The 22,957-nt window shown below is 47.8% G+C and overlaps 1 protein-coding gene across 1 annotated transcript in view; it reads right to left on the reverse strand.

Annotated features, from left to right (window-relative positions):
• Positions 1 to 22,957, reverse strand: part of PUS7 (pseudouridine synthase 7) — a 255,751-nt gene that overhangs the window by 208,822 nt on the left and 23,972 nt on the right. The window contains exons 3-4 of the mRNA XM_069229854.1: positions 575 to 659; positions 376 to 477 (exon numbers count right to left, since the gene is read on the reverse strand). Of these exons, the coding sequence (XP_069085955.1) occupies positions 376 to 477; positions 575 to 659 (187 nt within the window). The remainder of the gene's footprint in view (positions 1 to 375; positions 478 to 574; positions 660 to 22,957) is intronic.

Raw genomic sequence — 22,957 nt, forward strand, 5'->3', positions numbered from 1 at the left:
AAAATAAAATAAAAATCGAAGTTGCAAGTGGTGATTCATCAGAGACTGTAGGATCCCCAATTCTCTTGGTAAAAACTTTGGTGGGGAAACCGATAAGAAATGCAGCAGTGGAGAGCAATATAGATGTTTAGTGTTCAAGGAGACCAGATTTAATCACGAGTATCTTCATAAACAATTTTGCAACAAACAAAATCAATTATGGCCATAAATAAGAGCTACATACATTTTTGCTTATGGAGAAATGTAGCTTGGTCCAATGGATTTGGACCCTACATTAGATTGATAATGCATTTGCAAAGTCAAGTCACTAGTCAAATTCAATAATGTTATTTATTTTATTTTTTTAATAATTCCATATGCAACATTCACATTTACCTCAATAGCAACATTGGTTTCTTTATTCTTAAAAAGTTGAAGCTCTTCTAAACGTTGTTTGTCTTCAGATGAGAGGACTGAAAATATTTCAGTTGGAGGGTCCTATAAAGAAGTGCTGCATTAGTAACAAGGAACACACAGTTAAAACTCTAATAAGCATCATCAATGATGTACTGTAAACAGTAGTCCAAATATTTACCTCATTATCTACTGGAACAGATAAATCATCTAAATAGCTGACAGTGCCATCTTTTCCTATTTCATGAACAATAAAGTCTGAATATCTAATGGGAGGAAACACAGTGAAAACATAAGCAGGTTCACTATGGGAAGTAAAAACAGAAACAATTGTCATGAAAATCAGTCCAAATTCCTCTTTGGATCTTATTCTGGAACATGGAAAGCCTTTTAAAATCTACTTTCATTAAGGCTAAATAGTAATGTGTGCACTAGTCCTAGCAACATCAGCCTATTAAGAAATGTAGCAAGTTTGCTGACTTCTGCACTTTTAAGTCATGGATTTGCTTGCACTGCCAATTTAAAAAAAAAAAAAAAAAAAAAAAAAGAACATAGGTAGCCAGGAGGTAAAACTTGAAAATGCTTCTTAGATGTATCTAAACGTCAAAATGATGAGGGAAGACTGAGGATAAAATACCTTTTATCAGCGCTCTGGAAAACTGCTGGCCAAATTGTAAATCATCCTCTAGGGGAGCCAATTATCTATACAAGTGCCTGTGTGGTTTGCTTGAGCTATACAAACGTCCAGCACCCTGAAAAATTCTTACGACAATGATGAAAACCAGAGAGGAAAGGCTAAATCTCACTCACCAACAACTCCATCAAACTGGACACATAATGAAACTAAGGCACAGAGCCTACGGAGTCTGCTGTGGAAGCGGCACTGGACTGGACCTCGAAAGTTGGTTAGAGAACAGTGACCAGGCAAACCAGTAATTACCTGAAATTAGGATCTTCTGTTGTGATCCTGAGAAGACTGGTTGAAACAGGAGCCTGTTTTGTGCCCTGTTTGAACATCTAGAGAAGGGGCTGTACTGGAGTGTGGGGAAATACTCTGAAAGCCTTATGGAAATACAAGGATGGCAGGGCTGCTCTCGGCAAGCAGTTCTAATAGAGAGCCACAAACTGCAGGGTACTCAGAGTTAAGTAAAGACAAGATGAATGACATCTGTAGCAAAAGGATGCCAAACATGCATTAAAAGCAACAAACCTAGGCTATCTTGTTTGGGGATTGAATTTATAATTACTTGTAAACCCCACCAGAAGGAAAACAACTCTAATCAGTGAAGGCATATAAACACTAACATCCGCAGAACCACAAATTAAAATGCCATTTAAATAAAGAAGAGTGAGAGAGAATGAGTCATTTGTAATTCTCCCTAGGGGGGGGCAACACAATGCAACTTTGTTATACAAGATTGCAGCAAGCGATACTGGTCATGTGCGATACTTTTAGCTAATCCTGGCTTATCAATCCAACAGCAATTTACTGCTTAGTGTTTCCTGAGCCCCTAGTTACAACGTTAACAACACAATTTCAAGTCCTAGAATACAAAGTAATGTCTTTTAAATGGTCAGGACAGACATAAAGGGAGACATGTGCCATCGGGACTCATAGCAGCTATAAATGTCCACATAGCAGCACCTCCTTTATGTAGTCAGGCAGAGTGCAGAAAAGCAGTGCCAAGCATTCTTAAGGCATTACTTTTTGGATGCCTTACAATTCATGGCAACAAATTAATCTAGTGCAGATCAAACTGTAAAGGTTTCAAAAGGTGCCATGATGTTGGCAGGGTTGACCAACCCTACAATGTTATAGTATTCAATAAGGTAGCAGTGATCTCAAATTGTGTGCAGGAATGTGTTTATTAAAACATCTGACTAGAGCACTCTTACTTTTTTTTAATCCATTACTAGTCCTGTAAACCAGTGTGAGAGGTAACAATAGGTAACAAGATGTAAGTAAGAGTGCAATAAGCAGACATTTTAAGCTTAAAACACACTAACATAAGTCCATTGGACACAGTGCCAATAGGAAGACACTACGACCCCAGCATTACTTCACCTTTAGATTAAGTATGTGCTTTATAACAATCACTGCACAAAACAATGTTTTTTTTGTTGAATATGCCAGTGATTCAACACTAATATGCACTGATTTCAAAGGTTTGGAAAAACACTGAGAAAACACCAGGAAAGCACTGAAAACAGGACAGTCTAAATATGCTAAAGAGGTCAAAAGAGGGCCATGAAAGGGAAATGTCTTATAAAGCAAAAGGGTGGTGGACAAATGTAAACAAGAGAAAAAGTCAACTAACCCAAAGGAACACATAAAGGGAAGCCTGATAAAGCCTAATTAAAAGAAAAGAAGCATTATTTGAGCTGCACATTACACATGTATTAGTGATAAACAATGAAGGAAGGAGAACCTGTTGCTATACCCATCTAGGAGTCAGAGCTATACACAACAAATCTCAGAAAAAGACCTACACAAAACAGAGATATAAATATATGATACAGTCAGTGCCAAGTGAAATTATCAATGAAGAGCAAGTGCACTAATCAGCTGGAAAAACATGTCCCTGTTGCACCCATAAGCTTGAAAGACAATAGCAGAAATGTATGGAAGGACGAAATGACAGAAGAGACATCCAACTGAATGTGTCATCTAAAGAGAATCTACTAAAAGCCGGAGACACTTTTAGGGTGGGTGGGTACACACACACACACACACACACACACACACACACAATTTCATGCCAATGTCAAGGGCAGGTGTTGTCACCTAAACCAAAAGGTATCAACTTAGCAACCTCTGAAACCACTTTGTCAAGACAGATGGCATTTACATTACAACATAAAAGCTAAAAACCGTGCAAAGAATAAGTCTTGAAAAACACTTTGAGAAACATAATGTAAATACTGGTCAGTTAAATGCCCACTTTTGGGTGTTTGCTGGCCCCGGGGGAGAGGGGGGGTGTCCCAGACACCCATGAACTGAGGAGAACGGGCTGCTGTTACCTCCCTGCGCAGCACTATAAGAGCGCCCTGCCAACTCCTGCGGTGTGGGACACATGCGGGCTGCGCACGGGCCAAGGGCAGGCACGCCACGCGCCCAGGAAGAGACAGGACAGGGTCACCCCCTTGGTGCTTTCCCTTTTACCCAGTTACAATCTGGATATTAGCCTCTGCTATTGGGAGACGATCGCCTTACACCACCCATCACCCACATACTGTGGCAACTTACTAGTAAGAGTTCTCTGGTTATTTTATTTTTAGTATGTATTGAGCTCCGGTATAACGCTCTGGCTTGTGTTGAACTGGCCTAAATATCAGTCTTATACCGTCTTATAACATGCCTGCATTACCCTTTTAGTTCCATACTAATAGCACTGGACCTAAGAGGGCCCCCCCCCCAAACCACAGTACGTCGAAGTGACTTTAAAATAGTTTAAGCCTTCAGCGCATAATGGAGATGGGGCTGTTATCTCCATGCACCCTCTTTCATTGAACATTGAATATTTAAATACTGGCCAGGATTGGTAAACGCAAAATACCTGCTTCAACAAAACCTAGTTCTTCTTCCTCATTCCTAGATGGATATATTAAACATGCCATGGAGGCTTTGAACAAGGAAATCAAGCATGTGTAAAGCAGTCTTTATGGTAGTCCGACTGCAGGAGCGGGGCTCGGGCTAATGTCACTCCCCCCCGAGACTTCATGTCACACTGTACTGATTGATGGACTCAAGCCAGCAGTGACTCTACCCCACCTCACCCCATTATTGACAATACCCCCAGCTGATCCCAGTTTTAATACGGGAATGGACACCATCTCACCAAGTATCAATAACACCAGAGGTGAGAGAGCTAGCCGCCGAAGATGGTGGCGATGTAAACGAACATCTCTGGACTGGCCCAGCATGTATCCTTAGATCCCTGGAGCCACACCCAGTGCCGCACTGCTGGGGAAGCGCTAAAGTCCGGCAGAGACTTAGGCCGACTAGTGTTGGCGGCAACCCCCTGTTGGACGTACGATGGCCGGAGGAACTGTGCACGGCTGCTGCTGCACCCCACAAGATGGCGGGTGTGCGGCAGCTACGGAGAGCCCTAGCTTCCGGAGCTACACAATGGGAGGAGTGATAACGGATGGTGGAGTCCTGGCCTGACTGGGAACGTTAGCGTGACCTCCTCCACTAATTTCACGACATCCTACAAAAAACAGAAAGCAGCTGGTGGAACGATGCACAAGATGGCGGGCGCGCAGCAGGACTGGAACGCCGCAGGAGACAGGTACGAAAGGGAGCACCCCGCCGCCTGAACTCCCCCAAAAGCAGCACAGAGGCATACCGCCTCAGAGGATCGCCGGAGGAGATAGGAGAGACGCAGATAAAGAGGTGAGAGAAGCTGCACAGGACTGAAGGACAGCAACATCTTCCCTCTCTCCCTCACCCTGCCCTCCCCATGGTGACGGCATGGAGTACGGACGGCGTGGAGACATGAGGCCTTGGGTAAGTGGCGGGGCAGCCTGCTGGGATTGGTACAAGGTGGGAGAAACATACCAGGAGTGACACCGAAGAACACCCCACCTCCACCGGAAGCACAGCACTCCAAGGGGCAAGAGACAACATAGACAGTCACGCCAAATAGGGATAGGCCACGCAGCCAAAGTAGCGCTAAGGGGGAAGAATAGTGAGCACAGACACCCCCCTTGTGGAGAGAGCAGACAACAGAAAGTGACTCAGCCTGTGCGCATGGAGTCAGCCCAGAGACTGCAGGGGAGACAGCACTGAGCAGCATGTACAACAGACACTGGCATGAATGGGGGGGGGCCCCCATAGAGAACCAGTGGAGATCGAGGGCAGGGAAGAATGCCTGGTGAGCAAGGGTTACCAGTCCAACGGTGGGCCTACAAGGGAGAGGAGAAGAGGAACACCAGGTAGCTAAGATATACTGTGACAGCACAGAGGTGGAGAGCCTGGACCTGCCTCAGAAACTCTGGGATACAGAGGGACTGAGCGACAAGTCAGGGCACCGGTCACCCCTAACGACAGAGAGGGGACCAACGTTGATGGCAAGAGGGCCCCCCACCAGACTGGCACTTGGATAAAAGGACTGGGAACAGCTAAGCCTCAGGGAGACATCCTAATGGGGAAACATGGCCCCAGACCGCAGTGATCAAGGGCGGTTAGCCCAGAAACTGAACAAGGGCTGGAGTGCCGGCACCGAGGACGGCCACTCAGCTGGCCCAAATGCAGGATACCTTACAGAAGATACTGGAGGCGATTGAGGACTCTAGGAATAACCTCCGACAGGAGATCGGAAAGGTGTCGGCTGAGCTAAGAACAGACCACCGGAAACAGTCTGAAAGGGTGAAAAACACAGAGAAAGACTTGAAAGAAAGCATCGGGAGCAACAAACTTCACTTGCTCACCTCACAGAGTGCAGCGACCTCCCACATGTGACACATCAAACAATAGGGCATTCTTTAGTGGCGGATATCCCCCCAATGTTGCAGAACACCTTTGGACTGGGAACGGCAACACGAAACCCCCACCGAACCCGCCATGGCGTCTGCATCCAAGAGCTCTGGAGGACGAGGCATTCCGGAGCACCTTAAAAGTTTAACTGACGGACTATCTTACACTGAACTCAGGGACAGCCTGGAGTGGGAATCACTGAAAGTAGTGGTCAGGGACCATTGCCTGGGACAAACAGTAGGGATTCAGAGAGAACTGGAAGCAGCTACCCTCCGCATAGAGACAGCCTTCGTAGGTGGGAATCAGAGCTGGAGTCTAAACTGGGAGCTCCCCGGCAGCTTTTAGAGACACAGGAAGCCCACAATGAGGCACTAGAGTGCCTTCGATGTCATGATTACAAAGCACACACGAACAAGGTACATGAGGAAGAGGGAAGGGCAGAAAGGTTACTAGCCTGGTTCATTAGAAAGGAAAGCAGAGGCACGCCGATTACTAGCCTGATGTCGGGAGAAGGGTCTACACTGTACTTGCCGACACACATTAATGATTAGTTCCAATCTTACTACATGGCTATGTACAGCAAGCCACCGACAGCGGATGCAGGCATATTCCATGACTACCAGGAGGGCTTGCACTTGAGAATACTCACAGTGCAGAAGGGCGACCATTTGGGGGCGCCGGTAGACGCTCAAGAGGTACAGACCACTACGAAAGCCCCGGCAACAGGGAAAACCCCCGGAACAGACTGGCTCCCCCCAGGGAAACTTGGGTGGAGCATACTGGGCGTTGAAGACTGCTGTGGCTTTCTGGCGCTCGTTAATGCTGTCCCCACCATGGCCAAGGTCACACTCTCGAAAATGGTGATATTCCCCAGACTCCTCTACTATTTTACCGACCTACCGGCCTGTCCTTTTGTCCTTAGGCGGAGCAGAAAATAATTCTATTCTTAGGTGTGGCCCGCCCCTGGTCTTTACGCTAGATGAGGCCCTGGATGCAAATCTTAATGTGCTAAAGGAAAACTCCTGGACTCGATGAGGACTTGGGAGACACTTTTATTGGTATGGGCAAGCTGTGGGCCCCAATACTCACTTGAGTTTTCAATGCGGTGACAGGGAGTTTTCTCCCTTCTTCATGGGCCAAATCTATTATAGAGTCCAACAAGGAAGGAGATAGATCAAACCCGAAGTGCTCCTTTCCATTTACCTCCTAGATTCAGCCGCAAAACTCCTGTGCAGGGTGGTCTTGGGGAGATTGAAGGATTGGGCAACAGACAACTACATTCTGTCGAAGGCCCAATTTGGAATCAGAAAGGGACTTGGGCAGTAGAACAATGCCTACATCTTGAGCTTTTGATCAGGAAATACACAAAAGCCAAGCCTGGTCCACTGTGTTATTGTTTTGCAGATCTTACTAGTGCATTTTATCTAATGGATCATCCTATACTGTGCCATACCCTGCTTTCTTACGGTGCCCCTGAGAACATTGGTTTTCTTCTTCAATAGTTTAAGGAGAACCTTTCAGCCAGTGTCCAGTAGGGCCCAAACTGGTGAACTTTCCCTTCCCTTAGAATTTGGCAGAGCGCAAGAGAGGGGGGTGTGTTGTGGCCCCCTTTTTATTTTATTTTTTTATAAATGGGTTTGAGGACACTCTCTTTAATTCCTGCCGGCTGATGTGCTAGTTGTCACTGGACGTTTAGTACCCATGCTCCTCTTCAGCAGGCAGCGCAGTCCTTTTGTCAAGAACTGCTTTTGGGCTACAGAAATTAATGGATTCTTTTGCACGTTTCATGGATTCCAAGAAATTAAAGATTAATAAATCCAAGACTTTCAAAAGGACTTGTGGGAGAACTCCAAAGAATGTAAGATCATTTGACTTAGAAAGCATTCCAATTCCAAGGTTAAATCACTTTGATATTTGGGTATTCTTTTTTCTGTCAATGGTTCTTTGAGACAAGCACATTCAGAATACCCAGCTCAAGATAAAAAGAGTTAATGAAGGTGTGTTTAGATCTTCTAGCAAACTTGGTTGTTGACCTATCATGGAGATGCTCACTATCTATAAAGCAAGAGTACTAGCAGCTGCTCGAACCTATGGTAGGAGAGGAGGAGGGTAGGGGGTTACATGCCCAGTAAACCCTACAGGCTGAGGAAAATGCTTTTTTTAAGGTGTCTGTTGTGTACCTCCTTCCTCAGCATCATCTATCGTACACAGTGAAGTAGGGCTAAGCCATTTGGAAGCTATACTGATATCCAAACCCATTTTTCTGTGGTGTTCTATTTGGGCCAAACCAGAGACCGAATTCACAAGGGCAATCATATGGGACTGTTAGAATATGTACAATAAAGCCCTTAATATCCAGAGGTTTTACTGTATGAACAATTTTATTAGGTCGGTGTTTGGCCATTCTGAGCATTAGAACTAAGCTAGTATTCTAATGCTTGAAAAATCAGTAACGATGGCCACTTTGTTTGATGCAAGGACCCGAAAGAGAGCCTTTACTGATGAGTTGAAACAAACGGTGGTCACATATATTTCTAACGCTATACTGGCCTGGGTGACAAATATATATAATATCGGTTTTGTCATGACCAGATTGAGGTTGAGCACTGTTCAACGCCTTGTTTCCCTTCCAATCAGTGGGACAGAATGCCTATCCATGCCATTGTGATTGAATTTCCAAACAGAGCATCCCACACTTTTCTGTCAGTTTTATTTGGACCTAAGAAAGTACTTTTTAAAACCTATTTTTGTTGCACATGACATAAGGGATCACAAAGCTGCTATGTGTTTATTGTGCACTATGGAGTCCTCTATTATATGTTTTAATGTTGAGCCATATCTGGAAAGCAATAGATTGTTTTATTAACTTTGGCACAGTTTTACTAATTTATAACTGATCCTTGGATGCATATTTTAACATTTTAACTGCGCTTATGAAGAACTGTATCCTCATTTTTGTAATATGTGCTTTTATGGCCTATGATGATAGTGTTGAAATAATGGCTTTTGGATTGAAAATACCCAGTTATCAAATTAAACATTTCTCAAGTGTCTAATCTAATCTAATCATTTATAAACAAGATAAGAAGGGCAATAATTCTTGCTTTTGAGTTGAAGGATAGGAAGCAGTAAGCATGTATGCAGGAATTTAGAAATTACGGAGTCATGGACTTGTTTAAAGAAATGCACTTCAGCAAACCTTATTGTAACTGAAGAGACTTGCACCATGACATAAAATACAGCTGGGCAGCCACCTCATGCAGAAGGCATCAACATAACGCACCATTGATAGGGAGTGTAAAGAAATGGCTCCCTGTTGCAGTTACCCCCCACTTTTTGCCTGATACTGATGCTGACTTGACTGAGAAGTGTGCTGGGACCCTGCTAACCAGGCCCCAGCACCAGTGTTCTTTCACCTAAAATGTACCATTGTCTCCACAATTGGCACAACCCTAGCACCCAGGTAAGTCCTTTGTAACTGGTACCCCTGGTACCAAAGGCCCTGATGCCAGGGAAGGTCACTAAGGGCTCCAGCATGTCTTATACCACCCTAGGGACCCCTCACCCAGCACAGACACACTGCTTGCCAGCTTGTGTGTGCTGGTGGGGAGAAAAAGACTAAGTCGACATGGCACTCCCCTCAGGGTGCCATGCCAACCTCACACTGCCTGTGGCATAGGTAAGTCACCCCTCTAGCAGGCCTTACAGGCTTAAGGCAGGGTGCACTTTACCACAGGTGAGGGCATAGGTGCATGAGCTCTATGCCCCTACAGTGTCTAAGCAAAACCTTAGACATTGTAAGTGCAGGGTAGCCATAAGAGTATATGGTCTGGGAGTTTGTCAAAAACGAACTCCACAGCTCCATAATGGCTACACTGAATACTGGGAAGTTTGGTATCAACCTTCTCAGAATAATAAACCCACACTGATGCCAGTGTTGGATTTATTAAAAAATGCACACAGAGTACATCTTAGAGATGCCCCCTGTATTTTACCCAATTGTTCAGTGCAGGACTGACTGGTCTGTGCCAGCCTGCTGCTGAGAGACGAGTTTCTGACCCCATGTGGTGAGGGGTGAGGGCCTTTGTGCTCTCTGGGGACAGAAACAAAAGCCTGCTCTGGGTGGAGGTGCTTCACACCTCCCCCCTGCAGAAACTGTAATACCTAGCAGTGAGCCTCAAAGGCTCAGGCTTCGTGTTACAATGCCCCAGGGCATTCCAGATAGTGGAGATGCCCGCCCCCTGGACACAGCCCCCACTTTTGGCGGCAAGTCCAGGAGAGATAATGAGAAAAACAAGGAGGAGTCACTGGCCAGTCAGGACAGCCCCTAAGGCAACCTGAGCTGAAGTGACTTACTTTTAGAAATCCTCCATCTTGCAGATGGAGGATCCCCCCCATTAGGGATAGGAATGTGACACCCTCCCCTTGGGAGGAGGCACAAAGAGGGTGTAGCCACCCTCAGGGCTAGTAGCCATTGGCTACTGCCCTCCCTGACCTAAACACACCCCTAAATTCTGTATTTAGGGGCTCCCCTGAACCTAGGAACTCAGATTCCTGCAACCTAAGAAGAAGAGGACTGCTGAGCTGAAAAATCCTGCAGAGAAGACGGAGACACCAACTGCTTTGGCCCCAGCCCTACCGGCCTGTCTCCCCCCTTCGGAAGAAAACTGCTCCAGCGACGCTTTCCCCAGGACCAGCGACCTCTGAATCCTCAGAGGACTGCCCTGCTCTAAAAGGACCAAGAAACTCCAGAGAACGGCGGCCCTGTTCAACAAAGACTGCAACTTTGTTTCCAGAGGAGCAGCTTTAAAGACCTCTGCAATTCCCGCCAGAAGAGTGAGACTTGCAACACTGCACCCGGCGACCCCGACTCGACTGGTGGAGAAACAACGCTACAGGGAGGACCCCACGGCGACTCCGAGACTGTGAGTAACTAAAGTTGTCCCCCCTGAGCCCCCACAGCGACGCCTGCAGAGGGAATCCCGAGGCTCCCCCTGACCGCGACTGCCTGACTCTAAAATCCCGACACCTGGAAAAGACCCTGCACCCGCAGCCCCCAGGACCTGAAGGATCGGAACTCCAGAGCAGGAGTGACCCCCAGGAGGCCCTCTCCCTTGCCCAGGTGGTGGCTACCCAGAGGAGCCCCCCCGTTGCCTGCATCGCTGAAGAGACCCCTTGGTCTCCCATTGAAACCTATTAAAAATCCGACGCGTGTTTGCACACTGTACCCGCCCGCCCCCGTGCTGCTGAGGGTGTACTTTCTGTGCTGACTTGTGTCCCCCCCCGGTGCCCTACAAAACCCCCCTGGTCTGCCCTCCGAAGACGCGGGTACTTACCTGCTGGCAGACTGGAACCGGGGCACCCCCTTCTCCATTGAAGCCTATGTGTTTTGGGCACCACTTTGAACTCTGCACCTGACCGGCCCTAAGCTGCTGGTGTGGTAACTTTGGGGTTGCTCTGAACCCCCAACGGTGGGCTACCTTGGACCCCAATTTGAACCCCGAAGGTGGTTTACTTACCTGCAAGAACTAACAATAACTTACCTCCCCCAGGAACTATGAAAATTGCAGTGTCTAGTTTTAAAATAGCTATATGTGTTTTATGTGAAAAGTATATATGCTATTGTGATTATTCAAAGTTCCTAAAATACTTACCTGCAATACCTTTCAAATGAGATATTACATGTAGAATTTGAACCTGTGGTTCCTAAAATAAAACTAAGAAAATATATTTTTCTATACAAAAACCTATTGGCCTGGAATTGTCTCTGAGTGTGTGTTCCTCATTTATTGCCTGGGTGTATGTACAACAAATGCTCAACACTACTCCTTTGATAAGCCTACTGCTCGACCACACTACCACAAAATAGAGCATTGGTATTATCTCTTTTTGCCACTATCTTACCTATAAGGGGAACCCTTGGACTCTGTGCATACTATTCCTTACTTTGAAATAGTGCATACAGAGCCAACTTCCTACATTGGTGGATCAGCGGTGGGGTACAAGACTTTGCATTTGCTGGACTACTCAGCCAATACCTGATCACACGACAAATTCCCAAAATTGTCATTAGAAATTGATTTTTGCAATTTGAACTATTTTTCTAAATTCTTAAAAGTCCTGCTAGGGCCTTGTGTTAGTTCCTGCTAGCATTTCTTCTAGAGTTTAAAAGTTTTGTAAAAGTTTGAATTAGAACCTAGAACTAGTTTTAGATTCTTAAAAAGTACTCCAACTTTTAGAAGCATAATGTCTAGTGCAGAGATGAATGTGGAGGAACTCGACCTCACACCTTAACTCCATCTTAAGATGAGGGAGCTAAGGTCACTCTGCAAAATAAAGAAAATCACAATGGGCTCAAGACCTTCCAAACTACAGCTCCAGGAGCTTTTGGCAGAGTTTGAGAAAGCCAACCCCTCTGAAGATGGCAACACAGAGGATGAAGATAGTGACTTGGAAGAGAATTCCCCCCTTCCAGTCCTACTTAGGGAGAACAGGGCCACTGCAGCCCTGTCTCCAACTATACTAGTCAGAGATGCTGTTTCCCTCACAGGAGGGACCCGCACCTCTGAAATCACTGAGGATAACTCCAGTGAAGAGGACATCCAGTTAGCCAGGATGGCCAAACGATTGGCTTTGGAAAGACAGATCCTAGCCATAGAAAGGGAAAGACAAGAGATGGGCCTAGGACCCATCAATGGTGGCAACAACATAACTAAGGTCAGAGATTCTCCTGACATGTTAAAAATCCCTAAAGGGATTGTGACTAAATATGAAGATGGTGTTGACATCACCAAATGGTTCACAGCTTTTGAGAGGGCTTGTGTAACCAGAAAAGTGAACAGATCTCACTGGGGTGCTCTCCTTTGGGAAATGTTCACTGGAAAGTGTAGGGATAGACTCCTCACACTCTGTGGAAAAGATGCAGAATCTTATGACCTCATGAAGGGTACCCTGATTGAGGTCTTTGGATTCTCCACTGAGGAGTATAGGATTAGATTCAGGGGGGCTCAAAAATCCTCAAGCCAGACCTGGGTTGATTTTGTAGACTACTCAGTGAAAACACTGGATGGTTGGATTCAAGGCAGTGGTGTAAATAATTATGATGGGCTGTACAATCTATTTGTGAAAGAACACCTATTAAGTAATTGTTTCAATGATAAACTGCATCAGAATCTGGTAGACCTAGGACCAATTTCTCCCCAAGAATTGGGAAAGAAGGTGGACCATTGGGTCAAGACTAGGGTGACCAAGACTTCCACAGGAGGTGACCAAAAGAAAGGGGTTACAAAGCCTCCCCAGGAGAAAGTGGGTGACACTAGAAATAAAGAAAAAGAGTCCTCTGTAGGCCCCCAAAAACCAGACCAGGTGGGTGGGCCCCGAGACACAACCCAAAACAAAGGTGGGTACCAGGGTAAGAACTGGGATGCCACTATGGCATGGTGCCATAACTGTAGACAGACAGGGCACCACACCAAGGACACTTCTTGTCCCAAAACCAAACCCCCTAGCAAAATCCCAGGGGTAACCAGTGTAGCCATTGGGGACGACTCCTCAGAGGAGGAGGTCTTCATAGCCTTCAACTGGAAAAAGGGCCCAACAGGTGAGTTGGAGATTCCAGAGGGAAGAAGACACTTCCACCACCTACTGGTGAATGGAATCCCAGCCACTGCCCTGAGAGACACTTGTGCCAGTCACACTATTGTGCATGACAGGCTGGTGTTCTTAAACCAGTACATCCCAGGTGAGATGGCCAGAGTAAGAGTTAGCCCAGACAGGGTCACTGATAGGCCTGTGGCTTTTGTGCCCATAGAAGTGGGTGGGACTTTTAGCTGGAGAAGGGTGGTAGTCAGTCCAGACCTCCCCCTCGATTGTCTCCTTGGAAATGACTACCCAGAAGTTAGTCAGAGCCTAAGAGAGGAACTGGTCCAGTGCCAATCCTCTCCCAAGGATTCTGGAGGTGCTACCCCTGCAGTAACTGCAAGTAGGCCCCAGAAGAAAAAGAAAAGAAAACAGAGTAGGAAAGGTGGCCAACCTTTAGCCAAGGTTCCAGCAAGCCAAGGAGATTCTGCTCCAGTAGGGGAGAACTCCAAAAATGGCACTGATAAAGTCCAACCTGACCCACAAGAAGTCCTGGCTAGTCAGGCAACTGTTAATCCTGAGTAGGTGGCTCCTCAGCTAACAGAAGAAAGAGTGGAAGAAGGGTGTTTACTACAAGATGTGGTAACCCCCCACTCTAACACAGCAGACAGACACCCTGAACCCAAAGAAGCCTGTAACTTAGCCCCTTCCCTTGTAGGTGAAGAGCTAAAGGTGTGGTTCTGGGCACTGACAGCTGTCAGTGGCCTCTGCTGGGTGTTAGCCTTTATGGCTGCACTATCCTTGGCATGGTGGTCTGACCCCATGCCAAATAGCAAGTTAGGCCCCCTGACCCTGTTGGTCATGGTGGGGTTACTCCAGCTCTGGGTAACCTCTTTGGGTAAGCTAGGGGTGACCCTGGCTAAGATAAGATTAGCAGAGGTGGATACCTCTAACCCCAAAATAGAGAGAATGGGTGAAGACATTAAAAGCACAGACAAGAGGCAGTTCAGATTAGGTCCTATCACTGTGGAAGTGGGTCAGTTACCCAGAGGGAATGACCTGAACAGGAGGATGTAAGGCAGAGTAGGCCCTGCAACAAACCAGCCTATTTCCTCTACTCTTCCTCGCCGGACAGACTAGGAAGACTCTCCCAGCTTTGGCTGAGTCTGCTGGCCTGTGGGCTGTGGGGGGCTTGTGTAAAGAAATGGCTCCCTGTTGCAGTTACCCCCCACTTCTTGCCTGATACGGATTCTGACTTGACTGAGAAGTGTGCTGGGACCCTGCTAACTAGGCCCCAGCACCAGTGTTCTTTCACCTAAAATGTACCATTGTCTCCACAATTGGCACAACCCTGGCGCCCAGGTAAGTCCTTTGTAACTAGTACCCCTGGTACTAAGGGCCCTGATGCCAGGGAAGGTCACTAAGGGCTGCAGCATGTCTTATGCCACCCTAGTGACCCCTCACCCAGCACAGACACACTGCTTGCCAGCTTGTGTGTGCTGGTGGGGAGAAAAAGACTAAGTCGACATGGCACTCCCCCCAGGGTGCCATGCCAACCTCACACTGCCTGTGGCATAGGTAAGTCACCCCTCTAGCAGGCCTTACAGCCCTAAGGCAGGGTGCACTATACCACAGGTGAGGGCATAGGTGCATGAGCTCTATGCCCCTACAGTGTCTAAGCAAAACCTTAGACATTGTAAGTGCAGGGTAGCCATAAGAGTATATGGTCTGGGAGTTTGTCAAAAACGAACTCCACAGCTCCATAATGGTTACACTGAATACTGGGAAGTTTGGTATCAAACTTCTCAGAATAATAAACCCACACTGATGCCAGTGTTGGATTTATTAAAAAATGCACACAGAGTACATCTTAGAGATGCCCCCTATTATTTACCCAATTGTTCAGTGCAGGACTGACTGGTCTGTGCCAGCCTGCTGCTGAGAGACGAGTTTCTGACCCCATGTGGTTAGGGCCTTTGTGCTCTCTGGGGACAGAAACAAAAGCCTGCTCTGGGTGGAGGTGCTTCACACCTCCCCCCTGCAGGAACTGTAACACCTAGCAGTGAGCCTCAAAGGCTCAGGCTTCGTATTACAATGCCCCAGGCATTCCAGCTAGTGGAGATGCCGCCCCCTGGACACAGCCCCCACTTTTGGCGGCAAGTCCAGGAGAGATAATGAGAAAAACAAGGAGGAGTCACTGGCCAGTCAGGACAGCCCCTAAGGCAACCTGAGCTGAAGTGACTGACTTTTAGAAATCCTCCATCTTGCAGATGGAGGATCCCCCCAATAGGGATAGGAATGTGACCCCCCCTCCCCTTGGGAGGAGGCACAAAGAGGGTGTAGCCACCCTCAGGGCTAGTAGCCATTGGCTACTGCCCTCCCTGACCTAAACACACCCCTAAATTCTGTATTTAGGGGCTCCCCTGAACCTAGGAACTCAGATTCCTGCAACCTAAGAAGAAGAGGACTGCTGAGCTGAAAAATCCTGCAGAGAAGACGGAGACACCAACTGCTTTGGCCCCAGCCCTACCGGCCTGTCTCCCCCCTTCGGAAGAAAACTGCTCCAGCGACGCTTTCCCCAGGACCAGCGACCTCTGAATCCTCGGAGGACTGCCCTGCTCTAAAAGGACCAAGAAACTCCCGAGAACAGCCGCCCTGTTCAACAAAGACTGCAACTTTGTTTCCAGAGGAGCAGCTTTAAAGACCCCTGCAATTCCCGCCAGAAGCGTGAGACTTGCAACACTGCACCCGGCGACCCCGACTCGACTGGTGGAGAAACAATGCTACAGGGAGGACCCCCCGGCGACTCCGAGACTGTGAGTAACTAAAGTTGTCCCCCCTGAGCCCCCACAGCGACGCCTGCAGAGGGAATCCCGAGGCTCCCCCTGACCGCGACTGCCTGACTCTAAAATCCTGACGCCTGGAAAAGACCCTGCACCCGCAGCCCCCAGGACCTGAAGGATCGTAACTCCAGTGCAGGAGTGACCCCCAGGAGGCCCTCTCCCTTGCCCAGGTGGTGGCTACCCCGAGGAGCCCCCCCCTTGCCTGCCTGCATCGCTGAAGAGACCCCTTGGTCTCCCATTGAAACCTAATGAAAATCCGATGCGTGTTTGCACACTGCACCCGGCCACCCCTGTGCTGCTGAGGGTGTACTTTCTGTGCTGACTTGTGTCCCCCCCGGTGCCCTACAAAACCCCCCTGGTCTGCCCTCCGAAGACGCGGGTACTTACCTGCTGGCAGACTAGAACCGGGGCACCCCCTTCTCCATTGAAGCCTATGTGTTTTGGGCACCACTTTGAACTCTGCACCTGACCGGCCCTGAGCTGCTGGTGTGGTAACTTTGGGGTTGCTCTGAACCCCCAACGGTGGGCTACCTTGGACCCTAATTTGAACCCCGTAGGTGGTTTACTTACCTGCAAGAACTAACATTAACTTACCTCCCCCAGGAACTGTGAAAATTGCACTGTCTAGTTTTAAAATAGCTATATGTGTTTTATGTGAAAAGTATATATGCTATTGTGATTATTCAAAGTTCCTAAAATACTTACCTGCAATACCTTTCAAATGAGATATTACATGTAGAATTTGAACCTGTGGTTCCTAAAATAAACTAAGAAAATATATTTTTCTATACAAAAACCTATTGGCCTGGAATTGTCTCTGAGTGTGTGTTCCTCATTTATTGCCTGTGTGTATGTACAACAAATGCTCAACACTACTCCTTTGATAAGCCTACTGCTCGACCACACTACCACAAAATAGAGCATTGGTATTATCTCTTTTTGCCACTATCTTACCTCTAAGGGGAACCCTTGGACTCTGTGCATACTATTCCTTACTTTGAAATAGTGCATACAGAGCCAACCTCCTACAGGGAGGAACAAGATGCACTAGAGAAGTGTGTATAAAAGCAGGAGATCATCTCCAAGACAATAATGAGATCAGCAGCTAATACAAAGACTAATGCTAATTTGCATCAGGGAACCTACGAAATGCTAGAGAGGCATAGAGCTACATTAATTAATGAGAAACCTGTCTCAACCTATACAAAATAAAAGGCTGGAATCCTGGGGATTTATCTGAAAATGTAGCCACATAGCGCAAAAGATCATTCAGCCACCTAAGGCAACTTGGGGCACCCAAAGAGATGAAGAGGAACGATCCTCATGTGATAAGGAGTAGTCACGTCACCAAACTGAACTGGGTGGTTTTGAGTGGGGTGAACTGGAGTGGGGAGGAATGAAGGGGACGGAGTGGGTTGGACTGACTGGACTGGATGGGGTGGTCTGGATGAATAGGAGTGGACTGAACTGGGGTGGGGTGGATTGGATGGGGTGCATTGTACTGGGGTAGAGTAGGATGGATTGGATTAGAGTGGAGTGGGTGGAATTAAGTGCATTTGGGTGGAGTGAAGTGAGGTGGAATGGAGTAGGGTTGACAGGATTGAATTGAGGTCGGGTGGGTTGGATTGACATGGGGTAGACTGGGTTGGACTAAAGTTGGGAGGATTTTTTTGTAGACTGGGGTGGAGTGGGGTAGATTAGATTGGAGTAGGGTGGAATGGATTGAGTGGGGTGGAGTGGAGTGTGGTAGATTTGATTAAGTGGGATGGACTGGATGGGGGATATGACTGGTGTGGGGTGGACTGTACTGGATTGGTGTGGGTGGATTGGATTTTGAGGATGGACTGCATTGGTGTGGAAAAAATTAGATTGGTGTGGGTTGGATTACTGTGGTTTCGAGTGGGGTGGATTGGACGGGAGTGGGGTGGATTTAGGTGGACTGTATTGGACTGGAGTAAGGTGGGTAAAGGTGAATTGAACTGGAGTGGGATGGACTGAATTGGGGTGGTGTGGGATGCACTGGGGTGGACTGGAGTAGGTTGAAGTGGGGTGGAGTGAATTGGTGTGGACTGGAGCAGAGTGGGGTGCATTGGAGTAGAGTGGGGTGAGGTGAATTAGAGTGAGGTGGAGTGGATGGGGTGGGATGGAGTAGGGTGGATTGGACTGAGGTGTGGTAGGGTGGATAGGAGTGAGGTGGATTACACTTGATGGTATGAGGTGAGTTGGACTGTGTGGGGTGAATTGGAGTAGGGTGAACTGTAGTGGGGTGGAGAGGAATGGAGTGAGGTGGATTGGATTGGTGTGGGGTCGATTGGAATGGGCTGGAGTGGAGTAGGGTGGATGATATTGGGGTGGATTAAGGTTTACTAAACTGGAAAGGGATGGGTTAAAATGCACTGGATTGGAGTGGGATAGACTGTAGTGAGGCGAGTGTGGATTGAAGTGTGGTGGATTGGTTTAGATTGAATGGGGTGGGTTGGATTGGAATATGGTGGTTTGGATTAGGATGGATAGGACTGGAGTGGTGTGGGTTGGATTGTGGTGGACTGGGGTGGGGTATATCGGATTGTGCTGGATTGGTCTGGGGTGGTTTAGAGTGGGGTGAGGTGGACTGGATTTGAGAGGGCAGTCTGGAGTGGGGCCGATTGTTTTAGATTGAAGGGGGCAGACTGTTCAGGATTGGAGCTGGCAGATTGGAGTGGGGCAGATTGTTTTGGATTGATGTGGGGCAGATTGGAGTGCAACGGATTGTTTTGAATTGGAGTGGGGCACACTGTATTAGATTGGAGTGGGGAAAGTTTTTTTGGGTTGGAGCGAGGTAGATTGTTTTGGGTTGGAGTGGGGCAAATTGCTTTGGTTTGCAGTGGGGCAGATTGTTTTGGACTGAAGTGGGGCAAACTGGAGTGGGTCAGATTATTACGGAGTGGAGTGGGGTATATAGCTTTGGATTGGAATGGGGCAGATGGGTTGAAGTAGGGCAGAATGTTTTGGAATGGAGTGGGGCTAAATGTTTTGGGTTGGAGTGGGGCAGACTGCTTTGGAATGGAGTGGGCATATCATTTTGGAGTGGTACAGATTGTTTTGGTTTGTTCTGGGATAGATTGTGGTGTGGCAGATTGTTTGGATTGTAGTCGGACAGACTGGAGGGCGGCATATGTTTTTGTATTGGAACAGAATGGAGCAGGGCAAATTGTTTCGGACCGAGTGGGGCAGATTGTTCTGGAGTGGAGCGAGGAGATTACAGAGGGGCAGATGGGAGTGGGGTGGATAGGAGTGGTGGGTGGTTCAGATAGGAGTGGATTGGGGTGGGGCAGATTGTTTTGGAATGGAGTGGGAAGGTGGTTATGGGGAAGATTGTTATGGATTGCAGTGGGGCAGATTGTTTTGGACTGGGGTGGGGAAGATCGTTTTGGATTGGAGTGGGCAGGTTGAAGTAGGGAAGGTTGTTGTGGATGGGAGTGGCGCACATTGTTTTGGATTGGGGTGGGGCAGATTGTCTTTGATTGCTGTACTGGAGTGGGGCTGATTGTTCTGGATTGAAGAGGAGCACAGTGGAGTGATACAAGTTGGGAGTACTGGAGTGTGGTGGATTAGGATGGAATTAGGTGGACTGGATTGGAGTATGGTCGACTGGACTGGAGTGGGGCAGATTGCTTTGGTTTGGAGTAGGCATACTGATTTGGTTTGGAATGGGAAAGATAGTTTTGGATTGCAGTGGGGCAGATTGTTTTGGATTACAGTGGGGTGGTCTGTATGAATTGGAGTGGATTGAACTGTGGTGGGGTGAACTGGATTGGGGTAGAGTAGGATGGATTTGAGTGGAGTGGGTGGGTGGATTGGAGTGAAGTGGAATGTAATAAGGTTGACAGGGTTGAATTGGGGTGGGGTGTGGTAGACTGGAGTGAGGTGGATTGGATTGACGTGGGGTGGACTAAAGTGGGGAGTTTTTTTTTTTTGACAGGGTGGACTGGATTGGACTGACTGGGGTGAAATGAACTGGAGTGGGTGTTGTGTGGTAAATTGGATTGAGTGTGATGGACTGTATGGGGGATATGATTAGTGTGGGGTGAATGGGAGTAGTGTGGGTGGACTGCATTGGTGTGGGAAAAATTAGAATGGTGTGGGTTGGGTTATGGTGGGTTCGAGTTGGGTGGATTGGACAGGAGTGGGGTGGATTTAGGTGGACTGTAATGGACTGGAGTAGGGAGGGTTAAGGTGAACTGGACTGGAGCGGGTGGTTTGGAGTGGGATGGACTTCACTGGGGTGGTGTGGATTGCATTGGGGTGGACTGGAGTAGAGTGGGATGAGGGGAACTGGAGTGCAGTGGAATGGATGGGGTAGATTGGAGTGGATTGATTTAAATGGGGTGGGGTGGGCTGAACGGGGTGGGATGGAGTGGGTTGGGTTGAGGTGTGGTAGCGTGGATAGGAGTCGGGTGGATTGCACTGTGTTGGAGCAGGGCAGATTGCTTTGGTCTGGAGTGGGGCAGATTGCTTTGGTCTGGAGTGGGACAGATTGCTTTGGATTGGAGTGGGGCAAACTGGAGAGGGTCAGATTATTATGGAGAGGAGTGGGGTATATAGTTTTGGACTGGAATAGGGCAGATAGTTTTGGTTTAGAGTGGGGCATGATGTTTTGGACTGGCATTGAACAGACTGCTTTGGATTGGAATGGGCATATTGTTTTGGAGTGAAGTGGTACTGATTGTTTTGGTTTGTACTGGGATAGGTTGTACTGTGGCAGATTCTTTTGGATTGTAGTCTGGCATTATTTTTGGATTGTAGTGGGACAGGAGGGTGGCATATATTTCTGGGTTGGAGTGGAACAGAATGGAGCGGGCAGATTGTTTTGGATTGGAGTGGGGCAGATTTACAGAGGGGCAGGTGGAAGTGCGGTGGATTTGAGTGGTGTGTGGTTCAGAGGGGGGGTGGACCATAATGTTTTGGATTGGAGTGGGGCAGATTGTTTTGGACTGGAATGGGGCATAATGTTTTGGACTGCAGTGGGGCAGAGTTTTGGGATTGTATTGGGCAGACTGCAGTGTGGCAGATTCTTTGGAGCTGAAGTGAAGCAGACTGGAGTGGGGCAGATTGTTTTGGACTGACTGGGGTAGACTTTTCTGGATTAGAGTGGGGCAGAGTGGAGTGGATTAGTGTGGGGGTGGGGCAGAGTGGAGTGGGGCAGACTGGATTGGTGTGGGGTGGATTGAAGTGGGCAAAATATTTTAGAATGGAGTGGGCAGTTTGCTTGAGATTGGAGTCAGGCAGGTGGAAGTGGGGCAGATTGTTTTGGATTGGGGTGGGGCAGATTGTTTTGGATTGCAGTATTGGAGTGGGTGGATTGGATTGGCGTGGGGTGAATTGTACTGGAGTGGGGTGGACTGGAATGGAATGGGGATGATTGTTGTGGGTAGGATTGGAGTGGAATGTTTTTGGTTTGGGGTGCAGTGGGTGGATTGGAATGGATTGTGGTTGATTGGAATGAGTAGGGTGGATTGGATGGGGGATCCGATTGGTGTGGGTTGGACTGAATTTGTGTGGGTTGGGTTGGATTAAGGTGGTTTCGAGTGGGGTGGATTGGACATGGGGGGCGATTTAGGTGGGCTGCATTGAACTTGAGTAGGGTGGGTTAAGGTGAATTGGATTGAAGTAGGGTTGACTGAACTGGGTGGTGTGGATTGGATTAGATTTAAGTGGGGTGCACTGGAGTATAGTGGGGAGGTGGAGTGGGGGGACTCAATGGGGTGGATTGGATTGAGGTGTGGTAGGGTGGATAGGAGTGGGGTGGATTGCACTGGTTTGGGGTGGTGTGACTGTGTGGGGTGAACTGGATTGGAGTGGGGTGGGGTGAACTGGAGTGGGGAGGAGAGGAATGGGTGAGGTGGATTAGATTGGGGTAGGTGGATTGGATTCGGGTGGGGTGTACTGGACTGGGATGAACTGGAGTGTAGCTGGGTTGATTAGATTGGTGTGGAGTGGGGTGGATTAAGGTGAACTGGATTGGACTGGGATGAGAAGGGTGTGGATTTGAAGTGGGGTGGACTGGGTTAGATTGGATTAGGGTGGGTTGGATTGGAATGAATTTGGTTGGACTAGATTGGGATGGGTTGGATTGGAATGTGTTGGTTTGAAGTGGGATGGGTTGGATTGGAGTGGTATGTGTTGGGCTACGCTGGAGTGGGTTGGATTGTGGTGAACTGGAGTGGGGTAGATTGTTCTGGATTGGTGTGGGGCAGGCTGGCATGTGGTAGATTATTTTGGACTGAGTGGGGCAGACTATTCTGGATTGGAGTTGGGTTCACAGCTTTTGAGAGGGCTTGTGTAACCAGAAAAGTGAACAGATCTCACTGGGGTGCTCTCCTTTGGGAAATGTTCACTGGAAAGTGTAGGGATAGACTCCTCACACTCTGTGGAAAAGATGCAGAATCTTATGACCTCATGAAGGGTACCCTGATTGAGGTCTTTGGATTCTCCACTGAGGAGTATAGGATTAGATTCAGGGGGGCTCAAAAATCCTCAAGCCAGACCTGGGTTGATTTTGTAGACTACTCAGTGAAAACACTGGATGGTTGGATTCAAGGCAGTGGTGTAAATAATTATGATGGGCTGTACAATCTATTTGTGAAAGAACACCTATTAAGTAATTGTTTCAATGATAAACTGC

Source organism: Pleurodeles waltl, chromosome 4_1 (genome assembly GCF_031143425.1).
Source record: "Pleurodeles waltl isolate 20211129_DDA chromosome 4_1, aPleWal1.hap1.20221129, whole genome shotgun sequence".
Lineage (NCBI taxonomy): Eukaryota > Metazoa > Chordata > Amphibia > Caudata > Salamandridae > Pleurodeles > Pleurodeles waltl.